The 18,980-nt window shown below is 47.9% G+C and overlaps 3 protein-coding genes across 7 annotated transcripts in view; 2 read left to right on the top strand and 1 right to left on the bottom strand.

Annotated features, from left to right (window-relative positions):
* Positions 1-11,560, top strand: part of QRICH1 (glutamine rich 1) — a 54,389-nt gene extending 42,829 nt beyond the window's left edge. For all 3 annotated transcript variants that reach the window (XM_022573201.3, XM_022573203.3, XM_022573204.3), the window contains 7 exons: positions 616-793; positions 1,407-1,561; positions 2,893-3,007; positions 8,136-8,244; positions 8,603-8,754; positions 9,092-9,182; positions 10,620-11,560. In XM_022573201.3, coding sequence (XP_022428909.1) covers positions 616-793; positions 1,407-1,561; positions 2,893-3,007; positions 8,136-8,244; positions 8,603-8,754; positions 9,092-9,182; positions 10,620-10,812 — 993 coding nt within the window. In that variant the 3' untranslated portion in view covers positions 10,813-11,560. The remainder of the gene's footprint in view (positions 1-615; positions 794-1,406; positions 1,562-2,892; positions 3,008-8,135; positions 8,245-8,602; positions 8,755-9,091; positions 9,183-10,619) is intronic.
* A 241-nt stretch (positions 11,561-11,801) lies between these two features.
* IMPDH2 (inosine monophosphate dehydrogenase 2) lies at positions 11,802-16,733 on the top strand. 3 transcript variants are annotated; one of them, XM_089919313.1, is made up of 15 exons: positions 11,802-11,976; positions 12,413-12,461; positions 12,678-12,779; positions 12,898-12,972; positions 13,312-13,518; positions 14,019-14,106; positions 14,180-14,379; positions 14,459-14,549; positions 14,646-14,741; positions 15,015-15,086; positions 15,749-15,892; positions 15,978-16,122; positions 16,217-16,360; positions 16,442-16,525; positions 16,628-16,733. In XM_089919313.1, exons 1-15 carry the CDS (start codon positions 11,879-11,881, stop codon positions 16,647-16,649), a joined length of 1,617 nt encoding a protein of 538 aa, XP_089775439.1. In that variant the 5' UTR covers positions 11,802-11,878; the 3' UTR covers positions 16,650-16,733. The 3 variants fall into 3 exon arrangements, with proteins under 3 accessions (XP_089775439.1, XP_089775440.1, XP_022428916.1); XM_089919314.1 differs by lacking the exon at positions 12,678-12,779; XM_022573208.2 differs by lacking the exon at positions 15,015-15,086.
* Positions 16,734-17,271: 538 nt separating this feature from the next.
* Positions 17,272-18,908, bottom strand: NDUFAF3 (NADH:ubiquinone oxidoreductase complex assembly factor 3). Its single transcript, XM_022573210.3, has 6 exons — positions 18,780-18,908; positions 18,337-18,472; positions 18,058-18,250; positions 17,814-17,880; positions 17,619-17,719; positions 17,272-17,540 (listed from the first exon to the last, which is right to left on the bottom strand). The coding sequence occupies exons 1-6, from the start codon at positions 18,796-18,798 to the stop codon at positions 17,424-17,426; spliced, it is 633 nt and encodes a 210-aa protein (XP_022428918.1). The 5' UTR covers positions 18,799-18,908; the 3' UTR covers positions 17,272-17,423.
* Between the last annotated feature and the right edge of the window lie 72 nt (positions 18,909-18,980).

Genomic DNA, 18,980 nt, shown 5'->3' with positions numbered 1-18,980 from the left:
TCTTTAAAAAGAGATTCTGGGGTGGAGCTCAGATATTGGTGTTTTTAAATCAGAGATTCAGGGCTTCCCTGGTGGCACAGTGGTTGAGAGTCCGCCTGCCAATGCAGGGGACATGGGTTCGTGTCGCAGTCCGGGAAGATCCCACATGCCGCGGAGCGGCTGGGCCCGTGAGCCATGGCCGCTGAGCCTGTGCGTCCGGAGCCTGTGCTCCACAACAGGAGAGGCCACAACAGTGAGAGGACTGCATACCACAAAAAAAAAAAAAAATCAGAGATTCAAAAGTACAGCCAAGACTAAGGAGCTTTGCACTAGTCTTTGCTGTCTCTGGAGTAAAGAATGGAACTCCAGAGGTTCTTGGAAGTATGACAGCAAGAAGAGAGGTTTTTTAATTAAAAGAACTATAACTTTTTTTTTTGAGATTTTTTTTTTTTAGAACAGTTTTAGACTTACAGAAAAATTACAGAATTTCCATAAACCCCACACCCAATTTCTGCAGTTATTAACATCTAACATTAGTATGGTACATTTGTTTTTTGTTTTGTACTATAAGTAACATTTTTCCAGCAGTTTTGCCAAAAGGCCTTTTGACACATTTTGATGGTTTCTCTCTCATAGGCTCAAACTGTCCAAGTTGCTGAAGTTGAACCACAGTCACAGCCACAGCCTTCCCCAGAACTTCTGCTTCCAAATTCTCTGAAGCCAGAAGAAGGGCTTGAAGTATGGAAAAACTGGGCACAGACCAAGAACGCTGAGCTAGAGAAGGATGCTCAAAACAGACTGGCGCCCATTGGGAGTAAGTGTTTGGGAGGGAAAGAGGGTTGGACTCTGGCAAAAATGCAGTGGTACTTAAGCAGCAGGAGGACAGAATGGCAGGAAAGTGGTGTCCCTTGGCTCTCTGGGCACTAGGGTGCACCATCTGAAATAGTATGCTGAATTCAAGACAAGCAACAAGCAGGCCGGACCTACTATAAATGAGCAGAATTTGTGGGGTTTGCCCAAGATCAGGCATTTTTGTACACATGGATTTCTGGGACAGAGAGACTTCTGGGAGGAGATATGAATTAGTGAGTGCACTCAGGGGCCCTCTTCCTTAGCATTATCCTCACATACTTCCTCATATTACAGAGGGTGGATTTTGTGTTTTTGCTTTCATGTCTTGGTCCTAATAATAATTGGGGGGATACATGAGGTAGGAAGGATTTTGGTAAGGAAACCCTTTGTGTAATAGGGCAAACAGGATTATTGTCTTTGTAGGCCAGTTCTGATCGTAGATACAAGTGACCATTTTCATCTCAGCGCCTTCATGGGTGGTGTCTGCTCTGAAACCTCCTTCCAGGGATATGAGCAACCAGTAAAGGGACGGCTGTTGCCAGGACCCTCACTCACCTCTGGGGCTTGTGTTGCAGGGCGTCAGTTGCTGCGATTCCAGGAAGATCTCATCTCTTCTGCTGTGGCCGAGTTGAATTATGGGCTCTGTCTAATGACACGGGAAGCTCGAAATGGAGAAGGTGAACCCTATGACCCAGATGTGCTGTACTATATTTTCCTGTGTATTCAAAAGGTAGGAAACAGAACTTCACAGGAACATGTTTGAGCTGTGTTCCCATTGGGTATTTGCTGGGTAGTCAAATTAGTAAAATGACAGGCAAGTGGTTACAATAAAGACATTCTCTTTTAACTATATAGTGAATTTTTAAATGTATGTTTTTTAAAATTGGAAAAGATCTACATGTTCACTTTAAAAAATAAAACATCATCATAATCGCACTATCTAGAGAAACATCTATTAAAATATTTGATATATTACCTTAGAGCCTTTTTTTATCATGGAACATTTATATAACCCTTTTCATTAAAGTAAACATGTAGTTTGCAGAAAAGCAGTTTATCCATAACAAAGTCTCGTGCTGACATGTAGCTTGTCTTCTCATTGTTTCCTGCATTAATGCAAAATAATTATTTGGAAGTGTCTAGCTAGAATACACAACTGTAGTTAGGTTTTCAGGACATCTAAGATAAAGATTAACAAAGAAATTCATTTTAGGACTGGCAGTCTAGGAGAGCAGAGGTGGATTTCTTAGTGTTTGAATGCTATTGTGGAGAAGCCCACAGTATGATGGAAGAACACTTGCTAACTAGGACTCACCCTGTTGCTTAGGCCTGAGAAAAGCCCATCTCCCAATTTGTTCCTCTTTCTTAACCAGTCACCCAGAGCACTGGGTGAAATGCTCTACATGCTTTGTCTCATTCCATGCTCTCTCACTCCTGGAAGGCAGGCACAGTCATCTCCTTTTACAAACAAGGAAACTGAGCCCCCAAAGTTAAAAGACTCCCATGAGTTACTAAACTTATATCACAGCTAATAAGAGGCTGGCCCTGGAGCCCACATCGTGATTTTTGCTACCACAAGACAATGCCTTGCTTGGGTGAAATAGCATTCACAAAATCTGCCCCATTGACCCAATCTCAAGAGTGTTGTGAGAGTCAGTTCACATGCTGAAGTATACTGTGAAAGTGCCGCACACTGGACAGTTTTTTTTTAAATTTATTTATTTGGCTGCGTTGGCTCTTTGTCACGGCACGTAGGATTTTTGTTGCAGCGTGTGGACTTCTCTCTAGTTGTGGTGCATGGGCTCAGTAGCCCCGCAGCATGTGGGATCTTAGTTCCCCAACGAGGGATCGAACCCAAGTCCCCTGCATTGGAAGACAGATTCTTAACCACTGGACCACCAGGGAAGTCCCTGCTGGACAGTTTTGACTTGGTGTGTTGGTTTGTTAATGGGGGAGGAATGGGTAGGGAGACGTGAGAGTACTGGTAGAAAAATGTTTGCTTCCCCACAACAACTTGCCCAAGAGACTACCGACAACTTTTATTGACTATTTTTCTTTTAGTATCTTTTTGAAAATGGACGGGTTGATGACATTTTCTCCGATCTTTATTATGTTCGATTCACGGAGTGGCTGCATGAAGTTCTGAAGGACGTTCAGCCCCGAGTCACTCCACTTGGTAAGAATCTTCCTAGTCCTTGGATGTCTTTAGCACCTGGGTTTTAAAAAGATCACCTGGGGGGAAAAAAAAGATCAGCTACTTGTGTGGCTAGCTGTGATATAGCCTGTGGGTGAGGAGGCTATAAATCCCAGGCACCAAACATCAGTCTGTGCTGCTTGGCCTGACGTGGCTCACCAGACAGAGAATCTGGCTGGTTCCAGTGTGGCAAGGACACAGGGGCATGCAGAGTGTGGGGTAGTTACTCCATTTTTTTTCCCTATTAAAATTTATTGATTCAAATTAGAATCCTTGCAAAAATTAAGAATTATAAACTATTTCATCTGTAGGTTAATTATATTACATATTGAGTTTTTTTTCCCTTTATGTTTAAATATACATTCTACATATATAGAACATAATTTTTGCTTTACCCATGGATAACCTGGGCAGCATGTTGTGTTGGAAAGAACATGAGTTTCGCAGTAGAATGTTTGAGGTGTTTTTTTTTTTTTTTAATTATTTTTGAGAGCAGTTTTAGGTTTACAGGAAAACTGAGCAGGAGATACAGAGAATCCCATATACTCCCTCACACAGCGTTTCCCCTATTATTAGTACCTTGTATTAGTGTAGTGTATTTGTTAAAATTGATGAGCCAATGTTTGGTACATTATTATTAACTAAAGTCTGAAGTTTACATTAGAGTTCACTCCTTGGGTTGTATCTTCTGTGGGTTTTGACAAATGTATAATGACATGTATCTACAATTCAGTATCATACAGAAGTTTCACTGCTTTAAAAGCCCCCATGTTCCACTTATTCATCCCTCCCTCCGTTCCCCTGACTCTCTAGCAATCTCTGATCTTTTTTACTGTCTCCATAATCTTGCCTTTTCCAGAATGTCATATAGTTAGAATAATTTAGTGTTAATTTCTTTCAATAACTTCATTTAATGCTCCTGCATGTCTTTTCATGGCTTGATAGCTCATTTCTTTTTTTTGCTGAATAATATTCCGTTTTATGAATGTGCCACAGTTTGTTTATCCATTCACCTATTAAAGGACATTCTGGTTGTTTCCACGTTTCGGTAATTATGAATAAAGCTGCTGTAAACATTGTGTGCAGGTCTTTGGTGAAAGAATAGACAGATCCGTGGAACAGAATAGAGAGTCCAGAAGTAGAACCACACGAATATAACCAATTTATCTTTGACCAGGGGGCAAAGGCAGTTAAATGGAGAAAGGATAGTCTTTTGTTTTCTTTTATTTTTTTTGGCCTCGCCATGTGGCTTGCGGGATCTTAGTTCCCTGACCACGGATTGAACCTGGGCCATGCAGTGAAAAGCACCAAGTCCTAACCACTGGACCACCAGGGATTCCCAGGATAGTCTTTTCAACTAACGCTGCTGGAACAACTGGATATGCACATATTTAAAAAAAAAATGAATCATAGACCTAAATGTAAAGCTATAAAAACTCCTAGAAGATAAAATAGGAGAAAATCTAGGTGACCTCAGGTTTGTTGGTAACTTTTTAGATACAACACAGAAAGCACAATCTGTGAAACGAAAAAATTGGTAAGTTGGACTTTATTAAAATTTAAAAAACAAACAAACAAAAACTTACCCTCTGTGAAAGACATTGTTAAGAGAATGAAAAGACAAGCCACAGACTGGGAGGAAATCTTTGCAAAACACATATCTGATAAAGGACTGGGATCCAAAATATATAAAAACCCTTAACAGTCAACAATAAAAAAACAAAGAACCCAATTAAAAAATGGGTCAAGGATCTGAACAGTTGCCTCACCAAAGAAGCTGGCAGGTAAGTATATGAAAAGATATTTATCATATATCATCAGGAAATGGCAAATTAGAACAGTGATGGGAGTTCCCTGGTGGCCTACTAATTAGGATTTGGTGCTTTCACTGTCGTGCCTCGGGTTCAGTGCCTGGTCGTGGAACTGAGATTACACAAGCCACGTGGCACAGCATGCATAAATACATACATACATACATACATACATACAGTAATGTACCACTATATACCTATTAGAATGGCTGAATTCCCAAGCATTCTCTTACCTTAGGATCCAGCAGTCATGCTTCTTTGTATTTACCCAAATGAGTTGAAAACCTTATGTCCACACGAATATCTGAGTTTTAATCCTGGCTCTGGATTTAATAAAATGTATGTTTAACTTTTTCTTAATCTTTTTTTAAAATTGAGATATAATTGACATATAACATTATATTAGTTTCAGGTGTACAACAATGATTTGATACAGTATGTATATATTGCAAAGTGATTTAGTCTAGTTAACATTTGTCGTCATAGTTACATGCTTAACCTTTTAAAAAAAATATTGTTTAAACATTTTTTGAGTGCCTACTATGTGCCAGGCAGTTCCAGGTGTACATAATATAATTCAGTAGTGAACAAAATGAAGCTTACAGTCTAACCGGCAAGACTGTATAAATAATCACATTAATTTATGATAATTAAGTGCTTTGACGAACAAAGCACAGAGAATGGAAAGTATTACGGGTACATTAGGAGGGAGGCCTCTCTGAGGGGATGTCATTAGAACAGACACCTGAGTAAGTGAATCACTGTACGTGATCTGCAAAATTTCAAACCAAGTGTGGCTATATAAAGTTTGCTTTTTAAAACATTTTATTATGGAAATTTCAAGCACATAAAAAATAAACAGAATAAATTAATGACACTCCCATGTACCCGTGGCAAATCTTGTTCCATAGATACACTGCCTGTTCCCCGCACCGTGTTATTTTGAAGTAAATCCCAGACACTTTATCCATAAATATTTTAATGTTATTGACATTCCACAATGCCATTATTATACTTTTTTTAAAAAAGATAAGTCCATAATGTCATCAAATTCTACCCTTTGTTCGAATTTCTAATTGTTCCATAAATATCAGAATTTTATTTGTTTGAGTCAAGGTGCAGATGAGGTCTGCACGTTGAAATTGCTGTAATACCTTGTAATGTTTAGCTTTAATCTTTAATTTCCCCTGTGATTATTTTTCTTGCAATTTATTTATGGAAGAAAATAGCCTTTTAAAAAGTCTAATTTTTGCTATTATATCTCCATGCTGTAATTTAACATATTCTTCTGTCCCCTGTATTTACAGTTAATTGGTAGTTGCATATAAAGACTTGATTAATCAAGTTTTGTTTTTTTTGTGTATTTTCTTTTTGGCAAGGTTACATCATAGATGGGTTACTTACTTCCATCAGGTGCCCATAATGTCTGGATCCATTAATTCATGAGGAGTTGCAAGCAGTGGTATTCTAATGTTATCACTTCATTATTAGCTGAAATACAAAGAGAAACTTTCCCTCATGAACTCTTTGAATTCCTAGCAGTATAGATTGTATAGAAGAGACAGGATAAGGACTTGTTTCTTCTTCTTTGTTTAGTAGTTTTCACAGTAATGAGTTGGTTCACCAGCTTCCTCCAGCTGGGGTTTTTTTGTTGATTTAAAGAATCATTGTGAGCTAATTAATTTAAACATACTTAATATGATTCAATTCATTGCACTTGTTATCTTTAATGATGCACAAATTGTCCCATCTTTGGCCATTTGGAGCCTCTTTAAATTGGCTCTTAAGTTCATTTGACATGACCCTACTTCCTTGATTTCTGGTTTGCCAGAATGTTCCAGGCTTATCCTGGACATTTTCTGTCACCCAATGTGGAATTGATCAGTTCTCCATGGAGCCTGGTACTTTTCAGTGTTAAATGGTATTTCATTATCACAGTCTGGATGGTAGGGGTGCTCATTGCTCCTTGGGTTTCTAGGCCTAACTAAAAAAAATTAATATAAAATAGATCATTTTGATGCTTTGCAGTTCAGATTCAGAACTATGAGACTTTTATATGTTGTTTCCATCTGTATCTCCTTTTGCCCATGCCAGGAGTTCTGGTTTTCAGGCATTAAAGTTCACTTTAAGTTGTGTTGTTAAGAAGTGATTATAGGGAAGTGACACCGGGTGGCAGAGTGAACCCAGGGAAAATAGGGCATGCCACGGTATGCCTGGGGCCACTCTCAGGGCTGGCCTTCCCTCCTCCCTGAGAAGGGCTATCTTCGGTCACTCATCCCGCTTAAGATTTGTCTGAGAGCAAGGAAGTTTATCTCATTGCCATTGGGCCACAAAATAGAATAGTAGAGCCCGACATTCCCTAAAGAGATGGAAGTGCACTAATGGAGTCAGAGGGCCAGCTTTGGCAAGAACAGAGAAAAGGAATGTATTGGGCAGATCATTCCCCTGCTTCTAAGAAGTGCCACCCTCACTCCCTGCCTGGAGAATCCTGAAACTCCTGCAGAATGCTGGTGTCTGCTGCTGTTTCATCATGGCCTCAGTCCCTGGCACACATACACTTGGACATTGACTGTTGAATGAACATATGAAGGGGGCTTGATGATCAGCCCAGGTCTCATCTTCCTTTGGTGTAGACCTGCCTGCCCAGGGCTCTTGATCAAACCACTGCCTTAGCCCCTGTCCAGCTTTCAGTTAGCTTATGAACCAGGGTCTTACTGTAAAACTTGCCCTATGGAGGAAACCTATAATAGATCTGAATATCATTTTCCCCTTTTTCCAAAGGGGATGAGAATGGGTTTGCTTTCTAGAGATGGAAGACATGAGAAGTTTAACAAGGGCAAACGGGCATGTGTACCAGTTCTTTGGGCCCTGGCCTGGATACCTTTGAAAGTATAATGAAAGCTCTGTACCCTCTTTTCAGAGAAGTTTGCATATATGCAGAGAGGTTGGCTCATACTTTTGGGTGTTTCTGAGGGATGTCCTTCTACCCCATATTAATCTGCAGTTAGAGGAAGAATTAACATCAGGTGAGAGTGATCATGTAGGGCAGTGGTTCTCAAAGTATGGTGTTAGGAACTTGTTGAAAACACACATTTTCGGGTCCTGCCCAGAAACTTGGGTTGGGACTCAGCTGTTTGTGTTTTAACAAGCTTTCCAGATGATTCTGCCATATCCCAGGAAGACTTCTCCAGTTAAGCTTGTACTCCTGTGTGGTCCTGTTGTGCTTCACACCTCCCATCCTGCACCTTTGAGGGACTGCCTGCCATCCTCTTGTTGTAGCAGTACTCTGTTCCTCCTAGGCTATGTCCTGCCCAGCCACGTGACTGAGGAGATGCTGTGGGAGTGCAAGCAGCTCGGCGCTCACTCCCCTTCCACCCTGCTGACCACCCTCATGTTCTTTAACACCAAGTAAGTGTTCTAGAGGCTCCATGCTTAGCCACTGCTGGCATCTACCCAGTGAAGAGGGTAGAAACTATCCAGATGGACTTCTAATACCTTTGACATATACTTGAGAGCCTTTGAGCTACTGAAAGCCTTCAGCCCCACTTGGCTACATTTTGTGTGCTGACCAGTGAGGCAGACAGCCTTGCCAGATCCCTACCATCAGTCTTGATAAGACTCCTCCACTAGACAGTGTGTTTGGGTGTGGGCTTGCCCAGATTCTGGGAGTGTGGGCAGTGGCTCCTCTGAAGCCCTGATGGCGGAGGGTAAGTCACAGTCTCCTCCTGGCACCCCTCCCTTTGCCTTGCTTTCACTTGTGGTGCAGATACTTCCTGTTGAAGACAGTGGACCAGCACATGAAGCTGGCCTTCTCCAAGGTCTTACGACAGACAAAGAAGAACCCCTCTAATCCTAAGGATAAAAGCACGAGTATTCGGTACCTGAAGGCACTTGGGATACACCAGACTGGCCAGAAAGGTAGGGGAAAGAGGTAGGGGTTGCAGAAACAGGTGCTACTAGTCCTGCCCTGCCCTTGTGCCTGGGGGACTAGTAATGAGTGTGAAGATTGGGATTTGCTGGATAGGAATTTTCCATTCCCTTCTCCCCAGCCATAAACTTCAAACTCTTCTAGAAGCAGAGACGCCCCAGAAATGATAGCTGCCTTTTCCTTTCATACTCACTGCCCATGCCTCACACCCTTTTCCTTCCCAGTATTTCCTGGTTGGGATGGCTGGAAGCCTAAGGTTTCTAATCTGAGCCCGAGTAAAGGCAGTCTGATGCCATGTCTGTGGTGGTGGTGGGGTATGTTTTATAGTTACAGATGACATGTATGCAGAACAGACGGAAAATCCAGAGAATCCACTGAGATGTCCTATCAAGCTCTACGATTTCTACCTCTTTAAATGGTGAGGAGGCTTTATTGTGACTGGGTGACGTGTGTGTGTGTGTGTGTGTGTGTGTGTGTGTGTATGCGCGCATGCCAAAGCATTCTCTAGTCACAGGCAGAGTAAAAACACACTTCTGAAAAGCTAAATATAGAAGCAACCTTATTGGTTTTCCCAAAGCATGTGCCCAGCACTGCTCCCTGATGGTTCACTTTCATGGAGAGAGGATGAAAGTAGAGGGAGGACAGTACAGAGAGGCTGCCTCTGTCACATATTGAGCATAGCCCTGCATCTTCCTGGCCTTGACCTTTCTCACCAACACTGTCAATCTAAGGGGAACTCCTTTCCTTGGCTTTCATTCTCTCTTGCCCCTGCAGTTTGGTATATCGTCTTAACAGCAGTGCCAGAAGATCTTTCTACATTGTAGGTCTTGCCGTGTTACTTAGATTAAAACCTTTAGTGGTTTCCTTTTACTCTACAGGGAAAGACTGTAATCCTAATGTGGCCAGCAGGGCCTTTCATGTACTCTCCCTTGTTAACCTCGTGTCCGTGTAGCTCTTGGCTCTCTAGCCACACTGGCTCTTCTCCACTGAAGGGCATCATGCTCTCCCTTCCTCAAGACCTCTGCACAGAACTTTTTGCTGTTGGGCAAACCCTGCCACCCCCTGCCTGTTTAGCTAGTTAGCTCCTATCCATCCTTAAAAGAGCTTTATTAGGGAAGCATTTCCAAATTCCCTGCCTGTTCCCTCTGGCTGTTTCTTCTGTAACCCTTACCACTGTTTGTTATTTTCTTTGTCTTTATGTAACTGTTTAATTGCTGTCTGTCTCCCCTCTTACCTGTAAACTCCATAATATAGGGACTCTTGGGTCTTATTCATTTCTTTTAATATCAGCACCTAGTGCAGGCCTGGCACACAGTAGCCCTTTGATAAATCTTGAATCAGTGGATGAATAACTGTTAGAGGATGGCATGTGCTCAGTACTTAAGAGGAGCACAGCACAACGCTGAGGGGGTGTGAGTCCAGGTAAAGGCCCCAGCATCATAGCCAAGCCGAGAAGTCAGAGTCCCTCAGATCAAGTTGAGGAATTATCAATGGATGGAGTAGAGGAAACAACAACATAAGCAAAGACTCGGAAATAGACTTTCTGGGTGCTGAAATTCGTTCAGAGTGGGATATGGTTGGACTCAAGTAGATGAGCCCCGGGAGCCCTAGTCAGAGGAATCACACCTGGCAGTGTGTGAGGGAGGAGCAGAAGATGGGCAGCCTAACACTGGCATTTGCAGTAACTCCAAAGGGACTAGAGGTAGTGTGTGTTGGCTGCATGGAATTTAGGAGCTGTGCCACCATGCTCTCCAGAGCTTCCCGTCTTTTGCAGATAGCATCTGTTCAGGAGATTCATGGTGGGAGGGTTGAGATCATGGTGGTTTTACCCAGCTTTTACCCATGTATTCTTCAGCCCCCAGAGTGTGAAAGGCCGGAATGACACCTTTTACCTGACGCCCGAGCCGGTGGTGGCCCCCAACAGCCCAATCTGGTACTCAGTCCAGCCTATCAGCAGAGAGCAGATGGGACAGATGCTGACTCGGATCCTGGTGATACGAGAAATTCAGGAGGCCATTGCGGTGGCCAACGCAAGCACCATGCACTGAGATCCCTCAGCCATGGTGCAAGGGAGACCATCCAGGAAAAAACGGACACTTTCACACTAAAGAAGAGGCCTCCATTTTTTTCTTTTCTTTTTTTATTGGTGTAGTTATGAACCCTTTCAGACTGCTTCTATTTCAAATGTAAAAGGAAACTTTGCCCCCTGTGCATCTTCATAAACCTGCTGTGGCAGACTTCTCAGCCCATGGGGGCTATGGGTTTCCTGAGAGCCAGATGTCCTAGACAGTTGCTGGCTGACTTTTTGTGTGTGGGGCCTGAGGAAAGGGCTTGGACTGTTAGGAGAAATGTCGCCCCTTCCCTTCCTCCAGAAAGATGGAATTAATGATGGATGGACCCTCCAGGGAATCTCCCCAGCTGGCTTCCACTCTGACTGGCAGACTTCGCTGACCACAGGGGAGCCATGGTCTTTTCTTTCTTCATGCTCAGACATAAACCTAGCATCTTAATGGAAGGAAAATGAGGGGAACTTCAATTATGATTTATTAAAGACAATTTCTATTACACCCTCCTTTATGACAAGTGACATTTTAGATGTTAAAGTAAAAACTTTACCATGTCTTTTTTTTTTTTTTTTTTTTTTGGCCTAACATTGAGGCCTTAAACCAGAGGCTTCTGTGCCTGATGGAATTCTTGTAACATACACTTGTGTATCATATAAAGATACCACTCTGTTTCTCTTATGTATTCTTAATCTAGTTGTTTATTAAGAATGACAAGCACGTCTTTTCAACACGCTAGTGAACAACGCCTCTTCATTTGGGAGGAGCCAGGCGGGACAGTGGCAGCAAAGCCTTGCCTGTTGGACGGGGCGAGGTCCTGCGGGAGGGGGTAGCAACAGGAAACAGCCCTAGGGCGTGCTATGCGCCTGCGTTCCCTCCAGCCAGCCCCGCCCTAGAGGCGTACGAGCTCTGTACGAGCGTGCTGCGTCCTGACGTCGGCGACGCGCTGGGCGCGGTGACGATATCGGCGGGTTTATATTGGCGCGGCCCAGAAGGCGGAGGCCTCTGCGGCGACGTCTTCGGAGACGCGCGGCCTTGCCCCGCGCTAGCCATGGCCGACTACCTGATTAGCGGGGGCACGTCCTACGTGCCGGACGACGGGCTCACGGCACAGCAGCTGTTTAACTGTGGGGACGGCCTCACCTACAAGTGCGGGCCTAGCGGGCTCACCTGGGCCAGGAGAGGAGCGGCGCGCAGGGTTGGGAGGCCGGGTGGGGCTTCTATTGAGCCCGCTTGGCTCGGGCGTGGGGGACAGGTTCCGGAAATTCCCCACCCATCTCAGGTTCAGTTTGACAGGTCTGAAGCGGGCGGGATGGAAGAGGCATCTTGGTAGTGCCTGAGATTTCCAGGTTAGAAACTCCGTTCTCTGGGCACATGGAGTTGTCAGGATGCCAGAGGCGCTGATGACAGCTAGGTGGCAGAAAAGGTCCGCTGTCTCCATCTCTACCTTGTTCTCTGCCTTGCCTGTGTTACTCGGGCTAGGTTATTTCCCTCTCTGCCGGAATGCCTTAAGAGATGATTTATGAGGATGGCGTCTCAGCCTGCCATAAGCCTGACCCTTACTCCCAATTCCCCTCCCCTCTAGTGACTTTCTCATTCTCCCCGGGTACATCGATTTCACTGCAGACCAAGTGGTGAGTATGGACAGGAATTGGATCCTAAGTATCAAGGTTGGATAAAAGTGCCGCTGTCCCCTCTCGGCTATCTCAGTAGATTGCTTTTGGGGGTGGATGCTATGGAATGGTCTTACTGGCATGCAGGTCATACAGAGCACCTATTTTGCGGGGAACATGGCACCGCCCTGAGGTATATGAGGTGCTTTTGCACATTAGTTGGCCTTATTTCTTTAGGACCTGACCTCTGCTCTGACTAAAAAGATTACTCTGAAGACCCCACTTGTTTCCTCACCCATGGACACAGTCACAGAGGCTGGGATGGCCATAGCAATGGCGGTGAGCACTGTGGCATGTGAGGGCAGAAGCAGGGGCCCCATCTCTCTTTCCCACAGGCAATCATGCCACTCTTCTTCTTTGTCACTTTTCCCGTGTTTTCTTTCTGTGTATCCTGCAGCTTACAGGTGGTATTGGCTTCATTCACCACAACTGTACACCAGAATTCCAGGCCAATGAAGTTCGTAAAGTGAAGGTCAGAAGGGAAATGATCACTGTCAAGAGCTCCTGGGAATTGCACTGAGGTGGAGTAGGGTGGGAGTGGGGGAATTATTCTGATTTAGGATCCTTTCTTTCCCACTGTGGGGGTTCAATTCCTGAGAAGAGCCTGAGACCCTGTGTCTTAAAGCAACAGAAGAGGGCCAGGTGTACAGTGCCCTGCAGTTCACTCATGTCTCCTAGCTCTGGGTTTGAAGTGTTTGTGTGATTTGATCCTGTGGCACTGCCAAAGGGGGAGTTGGCACAGATCCCAGGCTTCAGACCAAAAGTCTGATGAAAGTGGTTCAGAAGTGCCCTTTTTCACCATCCCTTCCAGAAATATGAGCAGGGATTCATCACGGACCCTGTGGTCCTCAGTCCCAAGGATCGAGTGCGGGATGTCTTTGAAGCCAAGGCCCGGCATGGCTTCTGTGGTATCCCCATCACTGACACAGGCCGGATGGGGAGCCGCCTGGTGGGCATCATCTCCTCGAGGGACATTGATTTTCTCAAGGAGGAGGAGCATGACCAGCTTTTGGGAGAGGTGGGTGCCACTGACAGAGCACAGGCAAACTGACAGCCCAGGTTAAAGATAAAGGCTTCTGTTCTGTTGTCTGAATGGCAACTCTGAGGGCCTCTGCTGTCCAGGAAAGATGAACACCTGGCTGTTTCTGACCCTTTCATGGGGTTCCTGCATCCCTTCCCCACCAAAGGCTTTCAATCTGCCCAAATGTTTGCCAGCATACCCAAATTTTTTGCCACACCCAGAGTGGGGGCTGTGCTCAAGGACCAACTTCAGCCTCCTCTTGTCATTTCTCCGGTGTGGCTCTTTCTCCACAGTGTGCTCCATGTACCTGATGTCCTTTCTACTAAATTCTCACTCTTGTCACTAGATTGCTGCAGACTGTTGGGTTTACTTGAGGGTGGTCTGGGTGCAGGTGTGTAAACATGGTGGTCTTTGGAACCTCACCCCTGAGTTAGGGCAGGGTCTGTTGGGAGGCCTGATCTCCTATTGCTGTTCCTCACAACTCCCCTCTCTTATAGATCATGACAAAGAGGGAAGACTTGGTGGTAGCCCCTGCAGGCATCACACTGAAGGAAGCAAATGAAATTCTGCAGCGCAGCAAGAAGGGTGAGTCCTAGAGGTAGGAAGTGTTCTGGAACCAAAGACCAAGGTCCTGATTTATGTCCTGCCCTGCCCCCAGGAAAGTTACCCATTGTAAATGAAGATGATGAGCTGGTGGCCATCATTGCCCGGACAGACCTGAAGAAAAACCGAGATTACCCACTGGCCTCCAAAGATGCCAAGAAGCAGCTGCTGTGTGGAGCAGCCATTGGCACTCATGAGGATGACAAGTATCGGCTGGACTTACTAGCCCAGGCTGGTGTGGACGTGGTGGTTTTGGTGAGCTGCTGCACAGGCAAGGTGGGGTGGTAGGAGCAGCTGTCATACCAGTCTCATTGGGACTACCTTCCTGTCTCAGGACTCTTCCCAGGGAAACTCCATCTTCCAGATCAACATGATCAAGTACATCAAAGAGAAATACCCCAGTCTCCAAGTCATTGGAGGCAATGGTGAGACAAGACTGGGCACTGAAGGATGTGGGGCGAGAGGGGGGGAGCTAGGCTCCCACGTAGACCATGTGAGCCTTTCCCTGTTCCTCCCTGCAGTGGTCACAGCTGCTCAGGCCAAGAACCTCATTGATGCTGGTGTAGATGCCCTGCGGGTGGGAATGGGCAGTGGCTCCATCTGCATCACTCAAGAAGGTAAGAAGACTTTGGCAAGGCCCTCAGAGACCTGGCTTTAGCAGGGCCCTTAGCCCCACATGCCCTGGAGCCAAGCGCTCTTACGGGAACTACGTTGAGTCCTCCAGTAGGGGCAGCCCCAGGGCCAAACAGGCCCCTTGGATGGGTAAAATGCTGGAAGTAAGACGAGCTCTCGTCAGTCTTCACCTGCCACTTCCCCCACCCCCGCCTAGCCTGGCCTCCCCGCTCCTGCTCCGTGCCCTCTCTAAACTCTGGTCTGTTTGTTTTATTTAGCGGCTCCCAAGATCCCTCCAGACATAAAGTCCCACAGCCCCAAATGCCCTTCTACTGTCACGGGCTGCTATAGTAAGTCCGGCCCGGTCCACTGGCCCGGCCCAGCTGCCCACTGCCCGGCTGCTTGGTTGACTGTAGCTGTAGCTCCCGGGGTTTGTGGTGCTGACGGGTGGGCAGGGCAAACTGAATGACAGACCATGGTTTTGGGAGCTGCTCAAGAACACAGCTCCCTCCTCTTCCTGGGGTGTTTGTAGGGCAGGACCTCCACCAGGTAGGCCCTGCTCTGCCCACATCTCCTGCAGTAGGCACAGCTTAAGGACCAACTCGGGGGCCCACTCTTCCTTCCACATGACCACTGCCCTGATCTTGCCTGAGCTGCCCACCATGCAGGGAGCAAGGGGTGGGTCTCTGGGTACTAACTGCACGGTGACCCCTACCCGACCTGATATCAATTGGGCGGGGCTTTCCCGGCTGCTGACTGCATGTGCCTGAGGCTGCCCTGGGCCATGCACATATGCATGCGCACATGCCAAGGGTGAGTGGGGGCCATCACAGCTATTTGTACTGTTAAAGGCTGATGGGGCAGCAGCCATCCCAGACAAGACTCTTCCTGTACCAAGCTGCAGTCCTGGTGCAGGTGTAACTGAGAGCTCCTGGGTGCTGATTTGTGGCCACAGAGCCTCTTGCCTGTCCCCACTAACGCCACCCCCATTTGTTCCTCCATGTCTCAACAGTGCTGGCCTGTGGGCGGCCCCAAGCAACAGCAGTGTACAAGGTGTCAGAATATGCACGGCGCTTTGGTGTTCCTGTCATCGCTGATGGAGGAATCCAAAATGTGGGCCATATTGCCAAAGCTTTGGCCCTTGGGGCCTCAACAGGTGAGGCCCAACATTCAGGGAGCCTAGTGGGTCTCCTTTCCTAATGCCATTCAGGGTCTTCCCCCAGCATTCCTTCTGTCCATAGTTATGATGGGCTCCCTCCTGGCTGCTACCACTGAAGCCCCTGGCGAGTATTTCTTCTCTGATGGGATCCGGCTAAAGAAATATCGGGGTATGGGTTCTCTTGATGCCATGGACAAGCATCTCAGCAGCCAGAACCGATATTTCAGGTGGGACAGGCAGGTCAGTTGCCCTATGCTAACCCTGCACTGGCAGCATCATCCATGTTTCGACTTTGCCTGTGTTTCCTGCCTCTCCCTGCAGTGAAGCTGACAAAATCAAGGTGGCCCAGGGGGTGTCTGGGGCTGTGCAGGATAAAGGATCCATCCACAAATTTGTTCCCTACCTGATTGCCGGCATCCAGCACTCCTGCCAGGACATTGGCGCCAAGAGTTTGACCCAAGTCCGGTAAGCTTAGGGAGCTGGGACATTGGGTAGAGGACCTGGTCCAGGGCCAGCTACCCACATCTGACTTCTGCCTCTCTTCAGAGCCATGATGTATTCTGGAGAGCTCAAGTTTGAGAAGAGAACATCCTCAGCTCAGGTGGAAGGTGGTGTCCACAGCCTCCATTCGTAAGTGACCAACCCTCTCCACTCCTCTGTCCTTGGGGTGGAGGTCTCTTCCATGCCTCCATGCTCCTGCCCTCACCTCACAGCTGGTCCTTCTGCCAACAGGTATGAGAAGCGTCTTTTCTGAAAAGGGATACAGCACACCCTCGGTTTTTCAATAAAAGTTTGAAAAAAAGTGATGCCTGATCTTTGAGGTCAACAAGTAGGTGGGGCTCTGCAGTTGCCACCATCACAGATACACAAAAACAAAGCACCTTCATTTCCAGAGAAAGCCTCATACCCCGAGAGAAGGATGCTTCAAGGAACTGGAAGTGGTGGGTAGTACTAGATTCAAAAAGCCCCTCCTGAGGCATCTCAAAAGGCAGCTCAGACCCAAGGGTTTGGTCTCAGAAATTGCCTGTGGCTGCTTAGGAAGGGTCACAGAACAGTCCATGGGGCTTTGGACTGGCATCCACGGGGCCTCCTGCTAGCCCAGAGTTTGGCCACCATGGGATCAGGTTGAGACCCACGTACATATTCTCTAACTTGAATCTCTAAAAGGACCTCGTGGAGAAAACACAGAGGTCCCCTCAAATCTGCATGTCAGCAAGTAGATAGATATACAGCTTAGAACAGGTGCCTATACTGTCTCCTGGCCTCTGAGAGGCCAAGCAGTGTAGACAAATAGATGACCCCTTGGTTCCTTCACAACCCCCTCCAAGAACTCACTGAGCCAGCAACTCCTGGCCAGCAACACACCTAGTACAAAATCAGAGAAGTGGATTAAATTATTAATTTGCTGGCAAACAAGACAAGTGTTACAGTGACAAAGGGGGAGGGGCTAGTGAAAGCTTTGGGAACCCCTGCATTCTGCAAAAGGTGCTAGGGCCCTCCTGGATGGGTCAGGTAAGTTCCTGGTGGTTCATTCTGCAGCTTGGGCCAGAGATGTGAGTGCAGCCCCACCAGGTGGGGGAATGAGAGCAGCTCCTGTCACTCGGCCTTCATGACACAGGAAGTTGAAAGTGGCACAGGCATTGGGCTGCAAAGAGAAAGCCAGCATCAGCTGGGCTAGTGCTAGGCTTGGGCTCCCCTCCGCATTCCCAAGTCCCAGACATACTGTGTCCTGCACTTCCACAGCGATGCCCCGCTGCCTCATGGCTCGCAGCAAGTGGGACTGCAGCCGCTCAGTCCGGTCTCCAGTGCCCACCACAACAATCTCTAGGGAAGGACGGACATGGCTAGTCTACAACCAGGTCTGTCTAGAGGGTGGCTTTCTGGGGCTCAGCACTTCAGCCCTCCCCTCCTCCAATACCTATTCGGGGCTCCAACATCCAAAAGAGAGAGAAGCTTTCCTCGGTGATGTCCTGGTGGGAACCTACCTGTGTGGGGAGGAGACAAGTTAAATACAAGTCCACCTAGGTTTCCCCAGAGACCCTCTACTTGCTCCAGTGCGGGGCAAAAGAAGAGCCAGGTGTGCCAGGGACACAATCAGGCACAATCAGGGGGCAGGCCTGTGACTCTGGCCCTCGGTTTCCTCACTGCAGGGAAGGGCTCACGTTCCACTGCACCACCGAGTGTGGGAGTAGCGCACAGGGCCCAAGTACGCGATTTCCGTTGACCGTGAAGCCGCGGCTGTTGTAGCTGTCGATGTACATATCGTGCGGGGACTCGCGCTGCAGCAGAGAGATGCGCGTCCGCTGGTACAGTTCGTCATCCGCCGGCGTGAGCCGATGCCCACGCCGCGGGGCCCTGCGGAGAGGTACGGTCAGGGTCTAGGGCGCCGGGAATCGCCGGCCGTAGGAGCGGGTGGTCAGGGATGCTGGGTCCGGGCTCACCATGGCAGCTGCGCGGGCGGACAGCGAAGGGCGAGCCGCGCTCGGTACAGGCTCCGAAGCACGAACGCGGCAGCCATGGCGGACCGGCGTGCAGGGAGGCTGGCGCAGGCACAGCGGGGTCGTGGCGTCACCAAGCCTAGCGAGACCATAGCGCCCCCAGCGTCGCGGAGGGCACCGCGCAACTCGGCCGGCCCGGCGCGGGAAAGAGGAGGGAGCGGGCCAGGGGGGGCCTCCGTCCCATAAGGGCGCGTCCCCCAGCGCGGCTCCGGTGTCAGCAGCTGCCGTCCGCCCCTCCCCAGACCCCCGCAGGCCGTCCTGGAGGAGCCGGACACCTGGTGGCGTGGCTGGCCTCAGGGCACTGCCTGGGCCCCAGCCGCGGCCTGGCCCCCGGCTCTCAGCCATTACGCCGGCCTCCCGGGGCCCGGGGCGGGGCGGCCGAGCACCTGTTCGACTCCCGCACATCTGGCCAGGGCGTGGCGTCAGCCCCCAAGTCGCTAATCCCGGTTTTAGAGAGTCGGGTTCCGAGGGCGGGGTAGGCAGCTCAAGTTTCCCTCGGTTGTCCCCCACCGAGTCCCGCCCCTCCCTAACCGTCACAAGCGCGACCGTTGGCGCCGCGGCCGCGAGTCGCACGGGGCGTGGTTGAG

The sequence above is a fragment of the Delphinapterus leucas genome, chromosome 10 (genome assembly GCF_059928025.1).
Source record: "Delphinapterus leucas isolate spDelLeu-1000000601 "Yukka" chromosome 10, BTC_Dleu_Yukka2, whole genome shotgun sequence".
NCBI lineage: Eukaryota > Metazoa > Chordata > Mammalia > Artiodactyla > Monodontidae > Delphinapterus > Delphinapterus leucas.
This window is presented reverse-complemented; position numbering and strand designations above follow the sequence as displayed.

Coding starts and splice junctions, on each gene's coding strand:
- IMPDH2 (XM_089919313.1), top strand. CDS start 11,879: ATGGCCGACTACCTGATTAGCGGGGGCACGTCCTACGTGCCGGACGAC. Junction 14,107..14,179: donor TCTGCAGCGCAGCAAGAAGG/GTGAGTCCTAGA, acceptor CCCTGCCCCCAG/GAAAGTTACCCATTGTAAAT. Junction 14,550..14,645: donor CCAAGTCATTGGAGGCAATG/GTGAGACAAGAC, acceptor TCCTCCCTGCAG/TGGTCACAGCTGCTCAGGCC.
- NDUFAF3 (XM_022573210.3), bottom strand. Junction 17,881..18,057: donor ACTCGGTGGTGCAGTGGAAC/GTGAGCCCTTCC, acceptor CTCCCCACACAG/GTAGGTTCCCACCAGGACAT. Junction 17,720..17,813: donor GATGTTGGAGCCCCGAATAG/GTATTGGAGGAG, acceptor GTCCTTCCCTAG/AGATTGTTGTGGTGGGCACT.